This window comes from Bombina bombina, chromosome 6 (assembly GCF_027579735.1).
Source record: "Bombina bombina isolate aBomBom1 chromosome 6, aBomBom1.pri, whole genome shotgun sequence".
NCBI lineage: Eukaryota > Metazoa > Chordata > Amphibia > Anura > Bombinatoridae > Bombina > Bombina bombina.
In genome coordinates, this window is record NC_069504.1 from 485,105,197 (window position 1) to 485,127,138 (window position 21,942).

At 35.9% G+C, this 21,942-nt stretch overlaps 1 protein-coding gene across 1 annotated transcript in view; it reads left to right on the top strand.

Annotated features, from left to right (window-relative positions):
* Nucleotides 1-1,796: 1,796 nt before the first annotated feature.
* LOC128663134 (neogenin-like) overlaps nucleotides 1,797-21,942 on the top strand; it is a 297,892-nt gene continuing 277,746 nt past the window's right edge. Inside the window, exon 1 of the mRNA XM_053717319.1 lies at nucleotides 1,797-2,087. Coding sequence (XP_053573294.1) covers nucleotides 1,976-2,087 — 112 coding nt within the window. The 5' untranslated portion in view covers nucleotides 1,797-1,975. The remainder of the gene's footprint in view (nucleotides 2,088-21,942) is intronic.

The following is a 21,942-nucleotide window of genomic DNA, read 5'->3' on the forward strand; positions in this document are numbered from 1 at the left end:
CTATTCTTGATAAAGAAGAGAATCTTTTTGATAAACACGTATATGCCTTTTCATCAGGATTTTGGAATCTCCAAATATCCCGTAATTTAACAATTTTGCATAAATCCCTAAAGATTTTTCCTTCCTTTTTGAGCCTATTGTCATAGCTTCTATTTTATTGTCATAGCTTCTATTTTGAGTGCTGAGTCTATCGGAAATTGGGGGTATTAAAATCTCCTGCCACAACTAAATTATAATCCATATATTAACCCTTTGAAAATATATGTTACTTATTAAAAAATGAGAATTATGTCACCTTTGCCAGTGTTGGCATCGATTTCTGTGCCCAAACCACCATTGGGCCAGGCTAAAAACAATTGCATGGCATGGAGGGGATCTACCCTGTATTTATTCATAGTGAAATCAGTGGCCCAATGGTTATTAACCCTTTGAAAATATCTGTTACTTATTAAAAAATGAGAATTAGAGCACCTATGCCAGTGTTGGCAACAATTTATGTGCCCAAAACACCATTTGGTCAGGCTAAAAACAATTCATGGCATGGAGGGGGATCTACCCTGTATATATTCATAGTGAAATCAGTGGCCCAATGGTTATTAACCCTTTGAAAATATCTGTTACGTATGTAATAATGAGAATTATGTTACCTATGCCAGGGTTAGCTTCAATTTCTGTGCCAAAAACACCATTGGGCCAGGCTAAAAACAATTGCATGGCATGGAGGGGGATCTACCCTGTATATATTTATAGTGAAATCAGTGGCCCAATAGTTATTAACCCTTTGAAAATATCTGTTACTTTTTCAAAAATTAGAATTAGAGCACCTATGCCAGTGTTGGTATCAATTTCTGTGCCCAAAACACCATTGGGCCAGGCTAAAAACAATTGTATGTCATGGAGGGAGATCTACCCTGTATATATTCATAGTGAAATCAGTGGCCCAATGGTTATTAAACCTTTGAAAATATCTGTTACTTATTCAAAAATGAGAATTATGTCACCTATGCCAGGGTTGGCATCAATGTATGTGCCAAAAACACCATTGGGCCAGGCTAAAAACAATTGCATGGCATGGAGGGAGATCTACCCTGTATATATTCATAGTGAAATCAGTGGCCCAATGGTTATTAACCCTTTGAAAATATCTGTTACTTATTCAAAATAGTAATATTTGTATTGGTGCCAACGTATGCCCTTTTTTCAAGTTTGTATATTCAATTGTTGTATAAAGGGATTCCACCTTTGGGTAACTACATTATATGAATCATATAATTATATAAATAAAACCTATATTTTATTTTAAATTCAATTTAAAGCAGTCTGACAAAAAAAATGAATAAGAAACCGACTTCCATGAATAAGAAACAGAATTTCACGAATAAGAAACAGCTTGAATAAGAAACCAACTTCGTTGTTGTGGGATTTTACAAAAATACTTTTAAGGGGATTTCAACTGCACTGCAGCATATTTCAAGCGCTAATGTTACGTCCCAACATTTAAAAAAAGTACTTGGCTAAAAATAAGGATATGTTTGTGTTTGCAAACAGTCTGGAGATGGCATCATGATTCATGGCAGGAATTACCGGAAGTCTATGCAGGAAATCAGGTGAATTGATCCACAACTATGGGGCGGGGCTGAAGTTGTAGTTTACATGTGCACGTGATACCTGGGGGCGTATCTACCAGCCGCGCATCCCTGGAGAATAGTGTAGACTGTGCCCGGAAAGTGGGGGTGGCTCTAATGTGCGCGTGCTCGTTAGTGGGCTGTGGCAAATTGCTGTGATTGGAGGCATCGGGGGCGCGCACTCATTGCGGGAGCGCGCAGTGTGGTCGGTACTGACTGAGTCTGTTCTCAACGCGGTGATTGGTTTTGTGATTGCGGTCGTTGTGTGTAGTGGAGGCCAGGAGTGCGGTGTCGCTTGTGGATGTTTTTTTCGGGATGGTAAGGAGCAGGACTCGGTGAGAAGGCGAGGGATGGCGACTCGGAGCCCCCCGGGATCGGGTGTTCGTGTCACCCGGGGGCTGCTCGCAGTCTCCATCCTCATGAGTCTCGGGTGCGAGCCGACCAGAGCTTCCAAGTCTGCAGGTAAGAAGGGAGCGAAGGGGAAACTTATGCCAGGAGAATGCAGGGCAACAACAATATTAAGAAGTGATTAAAAGGTTCATAAGATGTTGATGACCGAGGGCAGGGGAGATAAGCATTATTTAGGGTGCTACGTGACGGTATAAGTATGGGTGTGATGTAAGGACAGTAGGCTTCAGTGCTTTAGTCCCTCTACTGCTATAAGTGCTGCAACACAGCTACCCTGGAGATACATAAGGACTAGGGCCTGAAAGCTATTTAATCAATATCGGCAAAAATACCTGTCCATATTATATTGGAAATGATGTTCGATCCTGTGTTGTATTATGGCGGTGGGCAACGTGGTGTCATTGGGCTACATTTTCTGCTATCATATTAGGTGCTACTGGTTGGTGTGGGATGTATGATGTATACATCAGTCATCTTGGTGACCTCATGTGAAGATACACACCGTTTTACTGGCTCGCTCAGTGAATAGTTTGCCTATAAGGGTAGAAGTAACCTATTTAGTGGCCATGGTGTATATGTTGTGGTGACACTTTTTTAATTTAGTGTCATGTATTATATGATGCTTCCTGGGTCTGAATCTAACAGTTCTCAGTAGCCAGATAATTTGTGGTTGGTCCCCTCCTCTGGTTTTCTGGTATCCTCTTTGATATAGCAGTGGCCCAGCAAAGTTGTTTATGTTAATCTGACTTATTTATTACTATCCCATGTTGCCATTACTAGGCTATTTAGACCATTGCTGATACACTTCTTACACCATATTAAACTCGGTATTTCACTTTGACACACACATAAATACATATGTAGGATATGTCCACTATGTTGTTCAACTTGTTTATTAAATATATATATATATATATATATATATATATATATACGTGTGCTCCCCTTCCTCAGACTAATACTAATATATATATATATATATATAGAGAGAGAGAGAGACTATTGGTTCATGTACAAACTATACAGTAAAATGGAAAGAAAAATGTTTATATTGCTGTCAGACCTAATTTCACAGTATATGGTGCACATTAACAATACAGTATTTTCATTCAGGATTTTATAGCATTCAAACACTGCAATATTCTACTTACAAGCATTCATTTGTATAAATACTTATTAGCAACATATCTTAGATATTCTTAAAGAGGCACAAATAATTTTGAAAATTTCCATGATTAATTGATATTTTTTCTCTTTGTTTTCCTGCATTCACTGTTTGGTAAAGGGTTAATACAACATACAGTGCAAAGCGATGTCTTATTCACCTGAGTATTTTCTCCCAATAACCTTACATGATCTTGGAGGTGTGGAGCAATGGGATGTCCTTATTTGCTACATTAAACTAATGGTTAAATGTCTAATTTGTAGCTAGGCCCATTTTGTTTGAAGAAAAAATAGGTACTTTGCTACATCAAGTTAGTGAAAATAATTCATTCTATGTAAACATTTGATCAGCATAGTTTTATGCGCAGAAGGCAATTTATAAAGATTGTTGGTGTGTAAATATGAAAGTTTATAAATAATTACTCTAGTTAAAGCTGCAGCTGTTTTTCTTAAGGCACTGATGTGTAGATATATTATTAAAGAATATATTTAATATTTAATGCAAAATGCACATTTGTACAGTAACTCATCTTATTGGATGGATGTGTGCTTAGAATACTGATTAGGCTGGCCATAGAAATTCAGCGTTGCAGAGCTCTGTATGGTTATAGCTAATGTATTCGTTTGGTAACATTAGGTAAACATTTTATTTTTCTATTAAGATAAGACTGTAGGGAAACATCATTAATGTGTGTATGTTGCTTCTAGAACATGCTCCACAATTGAGACTTTTTCTGTTCATTCTATAGAAGACGTTTATCGGTCTGGTAATTGAATTAAGATCGGTAAGGTGGATTCAGAGTAATAAGCTTCACAAAGAATGACAGAATCACAGAATGCTGACTGCAGATTTATTCTCATTAATGGTGTTAATTAGCTGAATGCTAAGTGGATGCAAGAGGACCTCAATTTAAGGATGACTTGTGTGAAAACAATTTTTTACTCCGTTCTCCTGCATTATGAAAATAAACCACTGACTCATTTTCTCTTTGTTCTTTCTTGGAATAATTCATAATCATCATTGCTGAATTCTTTATGTTGGTGTTAGAATATTTTATTGTTTGTTTTCTTTTTCTTTTTAAAAAATTGCCTTACGTAATGCAAATGATCATCATTTCCAACAATGGTTGCCTGTGCAGTGGTGGTACAGATTTAGTGACACATGTCCTTGCTTCAAAAGGGTCAAATGTGAATAGACTACAGGTTGCCTTGACTCTCATTCCTGCATCTGTGTAGAACAGATGTGGAGTATAATGTGGGTTCCTGGACTATCACTCTCAAGGCCCTTCCTTTGTTTGCAAGTCACAGTAATCTTTCAGAGGGACTGTTTGAACTGTCACTTTCACTCTGCTCAGGTATTTCTGCTTTATTCAGTTTATCCATGACAAACTAAATTCAGTTCTATTTAATATTTGGAGGCAGAGTGAGGTGTGTATTTGTAGATATTGAAACAAAATACTTATATATTTATAAATATACCTGTATAGTAGTAATAGTCTTGTTTGTTAGTTCATTCATTTACTATATAATAAAACCCGCAAAATGTGATGTGCCGTGATACATTTTTATTGGTCCAAGGCGGAAAAAAGCTTTTTGTGTGTATGTTCTCTATACAGTGCTGTTGAGCAGCACTGTATAGAGAACATACATACAAAAACAAAACACATTTTACCTTTCTTATTGAGAATGACAAGCTTGTAAGAGTTCAGTCCCTTTCTCATATCCAGAGCAGTTTTTTTACAGCATCAATTTATGAAACTTCACACCCTGTGTTATATATTGGAAAAGATTTTCGTCAGATCTAGAGCAGCAAAAGATAAGCTTCCAAGTGAATTCTGGAGCAGCATTAAAGAATTACCATGGAGACCATGTATTTGTTCAATAGTTTCTATTTTCAAGATTGATTTTTCTTTTTTCACTGCACAGATTCTTCACTACTGCATTTCCTTTCTTTCATTTCATTTGATTTTGCACCACTTTACCACACACAAAGGGTTTTTGAGTTGAACCAACTTGCATAATTTTATTCCGTAAAAACTAATATATTTTTTTTAATGCCTTTGGCTAGGATATTCAGTGTGAAAATAACAAGATTATTCATTGTAGATCTGCATCCTTGAATATGAAGTTAAAATAGTGCTTTCAAATTGGTTAAAACGCCAAAAGCCAGTCCAGAAATTTAGAAGCAAATTATCTGTCTGTTTACCAATGTCTACACTGCATGCAATTTGAAAAGTGCTGCTGATATACAAGGCATGAAGTCCCATTTAAATGCGACTTTTTTGCATAACCAACTCGGTTATATTAATATACTTTTTACCTCTGTGATTACCTTGTAGCTAAGCCTCTGCAGACTGCCTCCTTATTTTAGTTCTTTTGACAGATTTGCATTTTAGCCAATCAGTGCTGACTCATAAGTAACTCCACGGGAGTGAGCACAATGTTATCAAATATGGCACATATGAACTAGTACTGTCTATCTGCGAAAAACTATCAAAATGCCCTGAGATAATAGGCAGCTTTCAAGGGTTTATAAATTAGCATATGAGCCTACAGTTTAGCTTTCAACAAAGAATAGCAAGAAAACAAAGAAAATTTGATGATTAAAGTGCATTTGAACGTTTAAAATGGCATGCTCTATCTTAATCATGAGCTTTAATTTTGACTAGACTGTTAATTTAAACTCCAAGTTAAAGGGATATTAACCTTTAAAATATTGCAGTTATGCATTAAAAAGAACGCTCACAATATATGTTAAAACCATTTTTTTTTTAAATTTGTGCATGGAAATTATTTAAAGGTATAGGTAAGTCAAAATGAAACTTGCATAATTTAGATCTGCTTTGTTCTTTTGGTATCCCTTGTTGGAAAAGAATACACACACATCCTACACTAGTGGGAGCTAGCTACTCATTGGTGCCTGCACACATTTTTTTCTTGTGATTGGCTAACTAGATGTGTTCAGCTAGCTGCCAGTAGTGCAATGCTGTTTCTTCAGCAAATGACAACAAGTGAATAAAGCAAATTTGATGATAGAAGTAAATTGGAAAGTTGTTTAAAATTGTATGTTCTATCCGAATCGTGAAAGAAAATTTTGGAGTTTCCTCTCCTTGAACTCACTTTAAATTAGTTTTTGACGTTAACAGGAAATGCATAGTTGAACACAGCCCTAGGGATAGAATGCTCACTGGTTGGTAAGTTCCACAACCTTATAGATGAACAGTGATAAATAAGACTCACAAGCATAAGAACAACATATTTTTCTTGCACCGAAACACCATGTTTTTTAAAACAATAAATAACAAATTATAATACTGAAATGTTCTCTTTTGCAAAACATAATCTAGAAAGATAGTCGTTATGAGTTTCTGTTTAACTGTGGCTCCTCGCCTTGAGGATGTGCCTGGAAATTTAAGTAAACATCTGTCTTCTCGTTGTGAAAAATAGCAGAAGCACTATGTCTGGGTTATTGTCTTTTCTTAATGTTCCTCTGTGCAGACTATGGGCGACAGAATCCCATCCTTGCCCTCCTAGCTGTCACAACTTGCTTGCTGTATGAGCAATTCAATGTGATTGTTTGCTCCACTGTCTGATTAATAGTTAAATACATTTTAAACTAAAAAAAAAAAAATCCATCATACAAATGAAAGTTTGCTATTTAAATGTTTTAACTTTGTCATGGACAAAACATAAGTCTTTGTTTTAATTAGTTGCGAGAATACACATTTGTATACAACCCATACCTATAGTGAACTTCCTCAATCCAGTCTCCTGCCATTTATTTACAATTTAAATTGTTGCATGTATTTATTAAAATAAGTAGTCAAATTTAATATCAAGTGATTGGACGCATGCCTTATCAAATTAATGCCAAATAGGAAGTCCCAAATGAGGACATCCCTGTCTTGAGTGGCTCCAAGAATTCATGACCTTTGTGTATAAGGTCGGGATTGATTCCATGTTCAGCTGGAAATGCTGCCCTGTCTCACCCTCTGTCAAAGCATCAAGCGTCTTACATAGAAACACACAAGGTGTTCTTTCTTTGTCTTTAAAATTAATGAAATTGGGAGGCGAACTATATCCAGTTTAATATGTTACTCATTCATATTTGATCAACTTTTCAGCTGTACAGAGAAAATAACAATTTTACATAGTTTTATTTACCTAAAACAATAAAATTTTATTTTTAATGCTTGGCCCTCCCTCCTCACACTTCTATCCTTGTGCAGATCTATTCCACTCCAAACAATCATTGAGCTTTTTGAAACTTAGTATGGGTTTATTCTATGTACATAGACACGCAGGAGTGTCACGTGACACTACTTGCGATCCCGTTCACGCAACGCTACAAGGTATCTGGCAAAAAATTAGATATCGCCAACCTTTGTATATGACGTAAAGTTAACACAAAATACACAATTTATTATAAACTATATTTTTTAAATTAATTGCGAACGCTAGCCTAAGGTAGGAGGACAGTGGGACCCATCATTCTACAGTTACATTGTGATAAAGATTTTTTTTTTTTCTCATGACACTGAAGTGGCTCCTAAATATTCTTACTGGCTTCTAAATTTTAAACAGATTTAAGAACCCCTGCTATACATAAACTGATGTCATCTTCACTATAAACAAACTAGAAATATGAGAGGCTGTTCACTCTCTCTTTATGAAAATGTGCCTTGCAGCAAATAATGTATACTGATAAATATTACATTGTTCATTTGTTTGTTTTTGTGTCTGACGTGTCTAAATACTTTCTTCTTAAAGGGACTGTAAACACCTTGAGATTTTTATAAAAAATATTTATACACAAACCTCTTGCAATATATTCTTTATTTTGACCCCTTTTCATGTAATTTAGCTCTGAAAATTGAGCAATTTCTAATCTCAAAACATGAAATGCACCCTTCTGTCTTATGAAACAAAAAGGATCCGGAGGCAGTCTCTAAACTTGAAGTAAAAACACAATCCTTTATTTTTTAAAGTTTAAAACATACAAAAAGAGCCCATGACAGGGTAAGACTGACTGGTCTAATCTCAAAACATGAAATGCTCCCTTCTGTCTTCTCAAGTCTAACCCTACAACATATATTTCCCCTAATGGATTTATCTGTTATAGGGAGATTAAAATCTACATTTTTTTTTCATATGGAGGAGCAGCAATTAAACAAGTCATGACAAAAGTTTGTGAAAGCTGTTTACATTTATAACATCTATACTAAAACAGGAAACAAATGTTTGTGTACAGCTCATCCCTAGGCCAGGTTACTTGCTCATGAGTGTAATTCTCACAACTGTATTGGTTGGCAGTGGCATTTTTAATAATAAACAGCTTTGGAGCTTACATTTCTCGGCCCTGGTGCTTTCACATTGACCTTGCTGTATCTTGCCTATTTGGGGAATTGCATATTGCACATGTGAACTACAATTCCCAGCATGCCACACAGCAACAATGAAAGTGCCACTGTTATTATGTGGCACAAGAAGTGTGACTCTGCCATGACAAAGTTCAATGAATTGCAGCCATTACATTTATGCTTAATAGAGTGTGTTTAACTTTCCATTTGGAAAAAACTCAATATTTAGCTGAATCTTTGCTTAAACAGATTTACATATGGGTGTATTATGGCAAATAAATCATTTGAGTGCTTGATTACGTTTTCTATTCCTGTATGTTTCTAATAGGTAGCAGTCCAATTTTAGCAAACTTCCTCAGTGCTTGAATCGTGGAATCGACCAAATAACTTGTTATAGAACACACACACATTAAAGGCTTATTTGGTGATAAGAACCTGTAAGTGGGCCTTTGTTCAGTCTGGGAAATATATATTTATATTGTTTATCTGGTGCCTCTGTTTGATATAAAGGTATCAAGCCCCGAGTCCTTCTACACAGGTACACTTTCTTGTGTATAATGAAATATTTTTTAAGCATTACCAAAGGGCTTCCCAGTTTCTTTAAAAACATATTTAGGTCACAAAACTTTGCCTATTTCCACTGAATGTGTAGACTGCATGTTTTAGTTTCCAGTCATTCATTTTGTTAAAGTTTCTTATAGACTAATTGAAAGGTACCCGTTATCACACTTGCTCCTAAAATTGCATGACAACATTTCCCTCTCCACTGCAACTTAGGAATCCTTTTGAAATGTTTCCCCTAATAGTGGAAGAGAAACTTGATACTCTTAAGAGGGTACGATTGAAATGAGCCATCTAGTGTGTAATATATTCCTATGTAAATTGTAAATGTAATCTTTGGCAAAATATTTGGTTATCTGGGGCATATTTTTTAAACTTATTTTCATTGCATATGTTCCTGTCATCTTTGTTGTAGTCTGTTCAGCATGTTACAGCATATTTCATGTTTGATGCTTTTAATTAAAGGGACATGGACATGTGTTTTTAAACCACTTTCCAATTTACTTCTATTTATTTCATTTGCTTTATTCTCGTGCTTCTCTTGCTTAGTTGAAAAGCATACCTTTTGTAATTCATTACTGGGAGATAACTGCTGATTGGTGGCTGCACATAAATTCTTCTTTTCATTGGTTCGCTAGATTTGTTCAGGTAGCTCCCAGTAGTGCATAGCTGCTCCTTCAACAAAGGATCAGTCGCATGCTCTATCTTAATCATGAAAGAACAATTTTGGGTTTTATATCCCTTTTAAATACCACCCATAGCTCTGAGGAGTCAGCTATACAGGTTTTTTTGTTTGTTTGTTTTTTTAAGAAGCCTGGGAATTTTTTTATTGGTCATATGCTGAAGAATTAAAAAAAAAATGAGCCAGAACTAGAATTTTAGAAGCCACGGTTCCCTGGTTCGTTTTTAAACCATTGTACTAACTGACCTCCTAAAGGGACATTTTATAGTTTCTTTGTTTAATCTAATATATAAGTTGCATGCATTATGTTGTGTGTTAAATGGTTCTCAGTTAAGTAAACCTGCTTTATTATTATTAGTAGTAGTTTTCTAACAACTTTGCACTGTCCACCAGTATGGTTTTGGGAATTGTCCTATAAGGTTAGGGTTGCCCGCTCAGCCGTGTTTTCCTGGAGAGCAGAGTATGTTGCATGGAAGAACATGAACATTGCTGTTTAGCTTTACTATTATTCCTCCATGCAGCATGTGTATTTTATAGCTATACAGGTAAACATAGCCAAGCTGTCCTACCCTATCTAAGTAATGTAAAAATGCATTATGAGCATAAGGTTGTTTACATTTATTTAAAATTGCAAAATCATTGTTTCAAATTAGTTTTCATAGCAGTTTAGAAAAAAAGTAATATTTTTAAAATGTCAGAACCTCCATTTTATGTTACTCATGTTTGTGACTTTTGCTGTTTAAGGGGCAGTTTGTAATTTAATTAAAATGGTTTTCTTAAAGGGACAGTATACATAAATGTTCATACAACTGCTTGCATCCACATATATATTTTGGTGTATTATAGCTAGTGTTTACCATGACCCCCGGGTGGGAGGCTGTTCCACTATACAATTTGCTAGTATACCACATACCCTGGAGTCTAGCCACCTGATTGGCCCTCTATGACACGCCTCTATGCCAGATTTAGCCCGGCTACACTGGGATCGCTGATATGCACCATATCGGCACTGTATGTAGTTTTCAGTACCAGCCATTATACTGTTAACTGTGATGCCATGTGTTTGTATTTTATACCCTGCTTTATGCATGTTTCGGGGGTGACACCACGCACCGTAGAATCTAGCCCCTGATTGGCTCCCAATTACACACCCCCATACCGGACTGTGTTCGGCTGTGCTGAGAGCGCTACTATTTTGTCCTACATAGTACTGGAGTGTGGTATTGTGTACCAGCCATACGGCTATTTTTCTTTACTCTGGCCATTTTTGCTCCTACATTTTTGCGGGTACGTTATATGTGATGGATGTTACATTTGGATATGTTCCACATTCTGTATTTATTGCTGGGTGGTTGGCTTTACTGGTTGGGGGCTGGACGTTCCTCCGTGTTCTAGTATTATTGACTGGCCATATAATGCATTACCCATGATTGGGGGCCGTGTTGTTTGTTATGGTTGCTATGGTAACCACCCGCCGGCTGTAATTAGAATTAGGCACTTAAGGCTTATCAGGTACTGGTATCACATTAACCTTGAGGATTTCATTGCTTTATTAACCGGACCTGAGCACTGTTATGCAGACATCTTGTTTTTCATGGACATTGGTCACTTGGTCTTCACTATTATGATTAGATAGTCACACACACTGGGAGGACTGGGGGGTTTTCACCTGTTGATTGCTGAACAGGTTAGGTTAGTTTAAAAAGCATGGGGGTAAGTAGGTTGTGGATTGTTATCTTGATAAAGTCTTCCAAGGAAGCTGAAATGCGTAGATAAGACTTGCTGGAACTCTAGATATTCACTGATCACTTGATATATAGAGTGCTCTATGAAGAAGAAGGGAGGACATTCTACTTTGGAACCACATACAGGCATCATCACGCACAGGCATCAGCACAGAGTTTGAAACCGAAAAAAACTACCCGTGAATGGCTAATCCTTACCCAGGTGACACCAGAGACCTGAAACCCGGAAGCAAGTGAGATACTCACACGAGGCGCACGTTGCTACAGCGGTCTTTGTAAGGTACTGGGAGGTGAAAAATAGCCGTTAAAAGTAGGGATGCATCGAATTTTCGGCCGCAGAAAAGTTTCAGCCGAAAATTTAATTTTTGGCTAATTCGTTTTTTCTGCCTGTTATTTTCGGTAAAATTGTGTAGCATATTTCAAATTTGATGCTAGCCTAGAGCTGCTGTTTGAGGTCATTTTTTGACTTACTGTTTCTCATATAATAATAGTTTGCTAGGACTATACTTTATTTGGATAATTGTTAAAAAAAAATAAATAAAAAAAAATACTGTTAAATCTGATTCTGTTACACAGAACTAAATACAGAATAATACAGTAAATTGATATTTAATGTTGTTTTAAGTAGGGATGCACCGAAATTTGTTCGCAGAAACATTTTGGCTGCAAATGGCATTATCGTTTTTTTATTCTTGGTAAAATTATTGTGTTACATATTGTTTTAAGATATTTTTGTCCAATTTTAGTGTGTTGCTTTCAATTTAAGTGTGGTTATTTTATTGTATTGGCTTGCAGGTTTTCAATTCAGATATGCAAAAAAACTAAAAAACTAAATATTTTAAAATAATTTGGAAAAAGAGATTTTCTGTTTCGGTTTTTGGCTAAGTGCATCCTGGATTTTGGGATTCGGTTTCGGTCCAGAATTTCCATTTCGGTGCATCACTAGTTAAAAGTGTTATGTTTGTGGGTTAAGAAAGATCTATAGCCATTTTTGAATATTGTTTGGCACGAAGGAAAACTCCACCGAATATTTAAAACCACATTGTGGCCTTTTTTTCCAATCTCTACAAACTGATACATATATGACTTTTTATACCTGCTGAAAGCGATACTACCGACACATAGTGTTACAATTTAAGGAACAATGTATCCTTCTTTTTGATAATCTGGAACTATTATCAAACTGAGTTTTGTGAAATACCTATTGAGGAGATTGGCATTATTTTTTACATTTTTACACATTTTTATACATCTTTACCTTTTATTATATATGTCTTTTTTTCTAAGAGTCCATTTATTTGTTATCATATGCGCATATAGCTTTATAGAATCGTAGGTTATAATACCAATTGATTACCTTTTTATTATTTACCACCGGTGGCTGAATATGTGAATTCTATTATTCAATTATATATTGTATAGAATAAAATTTCTGACATTTTGTGTATCCAACTGGTTGATGTGTTTTTGCTTTTAGCGCTTCTTTTAGTTTATTCTGTGGATTATTTTGTATTGTCTGATGAAGGGGGTAACGCCCCAAAATGTTACATTAAAAGTAACTTTGGAAATCCTGGCGAGTGCATCCCTATTCTTTATCTATCTATTATATATATATATATATATATATATATATATATATATATATATATATATATATATATATATATATATATATAAAAATCTACAAAACATTTATACAAAGAAAAATCTAGTGTAAAATGTCCATTTAATGTAATAAAAAAGTGTATGTAGGTTAATTAATTTGCGTTCGCGTTGCATGGAAGCTTTGCGCTCAATAGAGCGTACTTCCATAGGCTCCAATGGGAGCCTCATTCTCATGCCGTGAGACACGGCATGAGAACAATCGCAACAAAGGGGGTAAGTCATATAGTGATGGGTAGCAATTTTTTTTTTTTTTTTTAAATTTTTTATTGAGGTTGTTATGTGATACAGTGTTAAGGAAAATACAAAGTTTGTCAGACATATAAGATTGACTTCTTAGATAAAAATATTTACACTTGTAGGCTTTTGCTAATAACAGTATAACTTACTAGAGAATGGGCCATTCTTTATAACATCAATAATATCTGAGATGAAGTACAGATAACGCAGGAACTAGACAAACAGTAATGGAACCTCATTTTTCTTTTAATCTATAGATGCAAAATAACTACTGCTTTGGTCACTCTTGGGCCAAATAAACTGTGAATGCTATGTCAAATGGTAGTTACTTAGGATTATTGTTGTAAAAGATATTAGGGGAGGGGTGCAGTGGGCAAGAGCCACTTGTATGATAGGACAGGGAGTGGGGGGGCGTGTCTTAGTAATACTGAAAAAGAGATCTTCCAGAGGAGGCTATGAGCATTGCTGTGCTGGGTTATATAGACATCTTAGGCTTTATAAGAATTAGCTCAGGTGTGCTAATACAAATGGGACTGGCTATAGAGTCATTTAATGTATATAAGGCGTGTATAAAGGTAAGCTGGTTCCAAGTAGGTGGTCTTAAAAGGTAGTGCTCTCGAGGAGCCGGGAAGAGACTTAAGGGGCATAAGGATCAAGCTGGGAAGTTACGCTCTGGGATAAATGCATAAGAACATGTTCTTAAGCCAACAGTAAATGGACCTCTAAGCAGAGATGACATAATAAACCAAAACAAGGCATCTTGTAGGGCTTGTGGAGAAAACTTTCAGAAAGTAGTAGGAGGTACTCTATAGTGAGAGATATAATGACGGAACTAAAGACAGTTAGAATAGATATTTTGTAATTAACTGATATGGGATAATGCTTCATCTTGTAAATGGTATTACGTCGTAATGAGACAAACCTCCTACAGGAGGGTAGATTATGGGAGTCGAACAATGAGTAGGAAACAATCATGGTTGCTAGGCAAAGACTGTGGGTACCTAAAGAAAACAGATATGTAAGGCTTATGTAGGAGCTAAAACCCACATGTTAGTAGAGCTTATAGTCTTAAACTAAGGCCTCTGTCTGATAGACAAAATGGGAGTCTACTTAATTTATAGGGGTCTGATATTTGAGGAGTTTGTAAAAAGGCTCTCTGAAAAGTGGAGTCAGAGAAATATAACGTGTAAGAGTAAGGATGGGATGGTGATAATTTAATACTAAAACTTCTAGGATCAGCTTAAGATAAGGATAAGATACTGGGGGGTAGGATTGGGAACATGTAAAGATATGGCTTAGGACCTTTAGTAGTAATAAAATAAAAATACAACACATACTTGCATGGGTAAGTAGGAGTGGGGATGTCATAAATATTGTGCTTCATATAGATAATAAATATAAGGGGACTGAAATATTAGTGCATAGATATTGTACTAAGGGGAAGAATAGGGTACCCCCAACAAACAGCTATTGATTACATATGTATAGACACATACTTGAGCATTGTTCTGTATCATTCACAATAGCGTATATCATTGAATTATAAAACTCTGAATAAACAGTCTAAAAACAGAAAAATACACATAAAGCTACAATAATATTCCTACCAGATTTGAGAGCCTATATGGTAAAATGATAGAGATCAAGTCAGAGTTAGTTAGCAGTGGTGCCGATATATACTAGAGAGTGATAATGACCATTATAGTATAACTGCGTAAGGTTAAGGGTCTGAAGGTGAAGAGTTATAGTAGTTAAACCAGGTATTAAAGGAGCTAGGCTCCTATGGTAGTGAGAGGTCCCAATTGGGGAATTTTCTGTTTTCTTAATCTTTAAGGGGCATGAGTAGTGCTGAGCAGCATAAATAGCGCATAAAAGGCCTTGGTTGTAGTACAGGTTAGTCTGGGGTATGAATAAGGTGTATTGAAGTGGTGAGATAAATGTATAAGCACATAGTCAATGCAAACCAAAATATCACATATGAGGTCACAAGATCAAACTTAGATAATATCAAACCTGTAAAATGTAGATAAACTAAACATTCCCAACAACAGAGCATATGACCAAACTAGGGTTTACATAACTCAGATAACAGTATAGTTGACTTGAGCCCTAATCAAATGACTATGCTAGTATCAATACTGAATTATAATAACCCTATCTACAAGGCTGGTAATCAAACCGGGGAATCAGTCCTGAAGTGTTTGTATATTTAGCCGATCCCATGTCTGATCTGATATTGTCTTCTGTACCCTATAGCCGGCAAATTGTGGTAGAAAGACCAGGTGTTTTGATCCAAAAAGGTAGCCATGCTCCTTAATCCTCGCATAGCTAAGTATGTGTCTGTCTTTAGACCTAAAGTCACACTAGACAATTTACCATTCTGCGACAGATGTAGCAGGTCTGTCAGTCTCAGCAACGTTCCGATCCGGTAAGGGGAGGCCAAAGTCTCCTGGCCCGCTGTGTCAGCATGGATCAGTGAGTCTTTCACTATCGAGTTCTCAGGTAAGAGTCCGGCAGTTCGGTCGGGAGCTTTGATTAGCTTGGTGCCCTGCACTTCAACTAGATTTTCAGCTGCGTCACGTACCGGAGGGCCGATCGCATCCCCCCTTATGCAGGACGGGGCACCATGTAACAGCCGCGGGACCTGAGGCGGTGCTATTGGGGTATCAGACTCCCCAATACAACTGAGCTCTGTAAGCGCCGCCAAATCCTTCTGCCGGTCTGGATAGTCGCTATACTCCTCCTCCATTCGCATAGCGAGGGACTCAGCCGAGTTAGTATAAGGCATTGTCCACATCTGAGCCAGCTCTCTCAACATTTTCTGAATGGTCCAGTAGCTTTCGTCGCTGCTGATTGTCATAGTTAGTCTTCGTACCCAACTCGATATTAGCACTTTAGTTTACTCCGTTAGCCGCGAGGATGTTAAGGCCTTCATAAACGTGTCCGCCGTTAATCCGATCTAATGAGTCTTCTGCACTAATGTTTCTTGTGAACATAGAATCATTAGTTGCGACTAGTTGTAGGCTTCATAATATACTGATTTCCAGCTTGGATAATGGTGTGTATAGCTGATATGAAGCAAATATTTAGGATCCTTCTTTGCTAGTGCAGAAAATGCTAGCAGCCATGATGGTGGTCAGGACACGCCCCCGGGTAGCAATTTTAAATGCATATGAATATATACATATATATTTGTGTTAATATGTGTATATACACACATTAACACATAAATATATATGTATTTAAGCAAATACATATATATTTACAGGGAATACACAGTTGCCATAGACCGCAATGTAAAGGCACTTTTCAGTGCTGTTTTATTTTTTTTTCTAACACCCCCTAACTGCCACTTTTAACCCCTAAAAACTGACTAATGCAGTAGTTTTTTATGGGGGAAAGAAAGCTATTTTTCGTCAGAAAAAACTAAAAGACCCTTTATTCTGTGTGCATTTTGGACACGTTTAGAAAATTAACCAGAGATCTGATCTCTGGTTAATTTTCTGATTGATAATTGCTGCCGCGAGCTCGTGGTAGCAATACCAGCCACTTGTAATGGCTGGTTATCACGGCCACAAATGGTCGTATTTGACAGTTTGCGGGCACGCTATAAAGTAGCACTCCACTTGTTATCAGGCCCTATATTGGTAAACAAATAATTGTATTAGCAAGACATTACCTCCCAGTTTTTTTTTTCTTTTTTGTCTGCATACTCTGTCTGGATTGACTCCTCCAAATAAGGAAAGTGGTGGGTGTAGTCAATGCATTGGGGAAAAATTGCAGCATATAAAGGGATAGACCCCAAAATGTTCTTTTAGATTCAGACAGAGCATACAATTTTAAAACAAGTTTCCAATTTACTTCTATGATCAAATTGGCTTTTTTCCCATGGCATTCGTTACAGAGATACCTAAGTAGGTGTATGGGACACTACCTGGCAGGAATGCAGCAGCAGTCTGTCCCTATTATGTGTACTAATCTCACATCTTTATTTTTTGGTTTTGATAAAAGTATCTGTTTCAAGTTCTCATTTGATTTATGTTTTACATAATGTTAATACAAGATAGTAAAAGCAAATGAATGGAATTGTTATATATACTCGGTACATATCTGTCTGCATACAAAATAAATGTTTTAAAATGAATTGAAAATGTATTTTTGTCACACGGTGAGGATTTTCTCTGTGTTGCAGAAATAATATTTTCAGTGTTAGAAATTTTAGGTAGAGTTTAAGGATATTTGTATATGCCTGAAGGATGTAAAAAAAAAGTAGGCTCAATGAGTACCATAAAATACAATGGCTAAAGTATGAATAAAACGTTAATTTACTTTTAGTAAATACATTTTAATTTCAGGTCAAGACTGTTTGCTTTCTAGACATACATCTGTAGCAAGGTTCAAGGGATTAGTTAAAAATCCATCAGCTAGCCCAGAAATTTAGGAGCTATTTTAGGCATTCATGTTCTTTTAAAGATAGTTGTAAAACAGGGTTTGACAAAAAAAAATCCATATCTAGGAGCTAGCCCAAAAATCACTTTATATGACACTAAACTTAAATTTGTACTTCACAGCTGCGACGCCTAAAAAGGATCCACCTGCATTTAGCTGAATTTTAGGTGTGGCTGTTGTGTGCTGAATTGGGGGCACCCATTGATGTCTTGTGCTCTCTTAACCAGAAAGTGAGGGTCTAATTTTAAGGAGCCGGTGGCGCACTGGCTCCTGGGCTTGTCTAGCCCTGTTGTAAAATATCTCTTTGTACATGTATCTGTCTGTATGTACTACTATTATGCAGCAGGAGGTATCTTGGAGATCTATATACTTATTTAAAGAGCTGCAGATTGTATTCTTTAGTATTAATAATTGTCATCCACATCACACTCACATACCTTATTTTAATCAGTGTAAGTCCAGCATATCTTGAGAGAGATCCCATGGGCCTGTTTTTCATGAGGACATGGGGATGTCTGTAGTCTTCTTTGGAAATTGCACCTCTTAGAGTAAACATTTCTTCTTCATTGGAACTCTCTTCCTATGTCTTTGCTCTGTAGCTTGAGTGTTGTACATTTTTTAAACATTTTTATTTTTTATGGAGTATTATTAAAGTTAAAGCTAATTCAGTTGTTAGGATAGTCAGTGTTTTTCAACCAGTGTGCCGTGGCACACTAGTGTGCCGTGGGAGATCCTCAGGTGTGCCACGGCAGACTGACAACAGTGTGACATATTTTTTAAACTTTGCTTGTTTTTTACTCCCAGTGCAGGGGTAGTTTGTAGGAGGCATGGCATAACAGCACAATACATACAGAATGTGTGTGTTTGTGTGTATGTGTATATATATGCTGTATTAGGCTACAATGTGTGATTTTTTTAAAATTTTGGGATGGTGGTGTGCCACAGGATTTTTTAATGTAAAAAAGTGTGCCACGGCAAAAAAAAGGTTAAAAATCACTGGGATAGTGTATACTTTTGTATGAGAAATTAAACATTGTGTGTGAAGTAGGGCAACTTTCTTTTCTCTCTGTATTAAAGTCTGATAAATATGCTGAAACTCACCCAGATGTGTTTTTTTTTTTTTGTTACAGCTTTTTCAACAAATAGGAGCATAAATATAGAGCAAGTGAGTTGGAGCTATTCCATTGTCACTGTCTCTCTACCATCATCAGTCCACATCTCTAAAGTCACCAGTGTTTTGACATCTTATTGCGTTAAATGCAGAGTTAACGGCTACTGCAAGGTGTTAGTAGGAAAAAAGTATTGGCTTGTGAATTAAAGGGCCGTATGGCAGATCATCACTGGGCAATATCAGCACTCAAATCTTGGAGTCTGGTTCAATTTTTCAGTTGCCGTGGAAACCTGGTCCCATGAATTTGTCAAATACAGATTTATAGTCTACAGTGTAGCGGAGGTTTATGGGTTTTGGGTGAATTAAAGAAAAATTAACTAGAATATGTAAATGTATTCAAAAACAATCCCTTTGGTGTTTATACCTATTGTGTGTTTATATCCAGAGATATTACCCGTCCTCAACATGTTGGAGAAGGAAAAGGGCACTAGTACAAAAATGTTCTACTGATATATTAAAAATTAAAGGGATAGAAAAGTAAAAATTTAAATGTGCATAAATACATTTGAAATAGAAGCATTTTTGCAATATACATCCATTTGCAAAAATTCTTCTAGTAAAAGTTTATTACTGTTTTTTTCTGCAGCATTCATACATATGATGTGATGTCCGTGCCCCAGTATAATATAATGGTATATAGTGCAGTAATTAGTGTATATTCGTTTAAGAATATTGACATTTCTTTTCTCAGTATCTATTAATTTAGTTATGAGGAGTGGAACCCATTAAACCGTTAGTTTAGTCAGGAAAAATAAAACTCTGCTGTTAATAAATTTAATCATACTATATAATAATCCAGAGAAGTTTCTGCTAGTAAGCAGCGGTGAGGTAAAGTTGATTAACATAGCCTGTTAAAAAGTCATCAGAAGAAAGGTATATTCCTTTCCAGCACGGGGAATGAAATATTTTCATTCACCCTAAAACGGTCATTGTATATAAAAAAAAAAAATAAAAAAATCTGCCTTTCATTACAAAAGAACATAATTTAGATATGTTACATTTTATACAATGGAAAAAATAGGTAAAAGCTGTTTTAATTTCAAAGAATGTTTTAAGACTAAAAAAAAAAAAACAGTAGCAAGTGTTATTCCGTACCATCCTTTTGCTGTTCATGGAGGTGCAACACAGTACAATTCATCTTGGTATTTAACTGGTAGCTTTCTCATAGTTGTGGTAAGTACAGGACAAATGTGAGGAACAGGGGTCACCAAGGCCTGTACATAACTATGTATGCTCCTATGCGCAGACAAATCGGTAACAGTTCTTCACAGACAATTTTGCCAGCTGGGTTGCACTATGAAGTCGATGGGTGGGGGCAGTGTAATATTTTCTAATATATCATTTTCTGCTTTTCAAAGCGCATTCCATAATTTAACATAAATGTATTTGATGATATTTTGTACAATACAAATTGAACATTTTGAATATTCGCTAATTTTAGCTTAATGTTGGCTCAGGAGCTGCTAATTGGTGGCTGCACATATATGCCTCATCTTATTGGCTCACCCATATTGCTGTTTCCTCAACAAAGATTACCAAGAGAATGAAGCAAATTAGTTAATAAAAGTAAATTGGAAAGTTGTTTCAAATTGTAATCTCTATTTGAATCATGAAATAATTTTTGTTTTTTTTTACGTCCCTTTAAGTACTAATCTCACTGTGAGGCTTCTGAATTTTCTTTCTGGCTCCTACGCAATTTTAAACTACTTTCTAAATTACTTATATTATTACATTGTCTTCATTCTCTTTGTATCTTTTCTTGAAAAGCAGGGACGTAAGCTCAGGTTCATGCACATATTTGATAAACGTTTTAGCTGCACTTTATTTGAAGAAACATCATTACCTTAATGATAACAATTCATTTGTTTAATTAAATCAAAACAATACCATTTATAAATTTCACTTTCATTCTTATTGCTTCCCCATCCCTCCTCACACTTAGCTCCTTGTGCAGATCTATTCCACTCCAAACAATCATCTATTTATTGAGCTTCTTGAAGGGGTGGATTCTGTGTACATAGAATTAAAGGGATAATTACGTCAAAATTTAAAGTTTTTTTTTTTATTCAGATAGAACATGCAGTTTTTAACAACTTTGCAATGTTCTTCTGTTATCTCATTTGCTTCATTCTCATGTTATCCTTTGTTGAAAAACATACCTAAGAAGGCTCAAGAGCAACTATGCACTACAGGAAGCTAGCTGCTAATTGGCGGCTGCACATATATGCCTCTTGTCCCAGTAGAGCATTGCTGCTGCTTCACCAAAGGATGACAAGAGAATAAACAAATTTGATAATAGAAGTATACTGGAAATTTTTTATTTTAAATTGCATGTTTTTATCTAAATCATAAAAGGAAAAAAATATGGTTTATTCCCCTTTATTTCTCAACTTTGTACGTTTTTGTTTTAGACCATTTTTGCTGTGAAGAAGATGCATGTTTCTGCAGACACATTCACAATTGTTAGAACTACAAAACCAAGAATATGTGATATCTTCCAGACAGAAGATGTCCAAAAATAATCTTACAGAAACCTCTGGTAGAGCATAACATTGTGAATGGATTAATGGAATCAATTTACCAAAAAACAAAACATTACAGCCATGAATGTACAGCCTTATGCTACATAATTAAAAACTAAGCCTTATTCAGGTTGAATAACCTATTGGATTGTATCTTAAATAGAAAGTTCTCTTTTAAATAAGATTTCTTTCCTCATAGTTTTATTTTATAAAATCTGACCGTTTTTTTGTTGATTTTTATTTGCAGCTGTAGTACATGCATAACAGGCGTTTGAGTGTAATGTCTATAGCATATTCATAACAGGCGTTATTTGAGTGTAATGTCTATGCAGAGGTCGACAAATTTGTTTGCA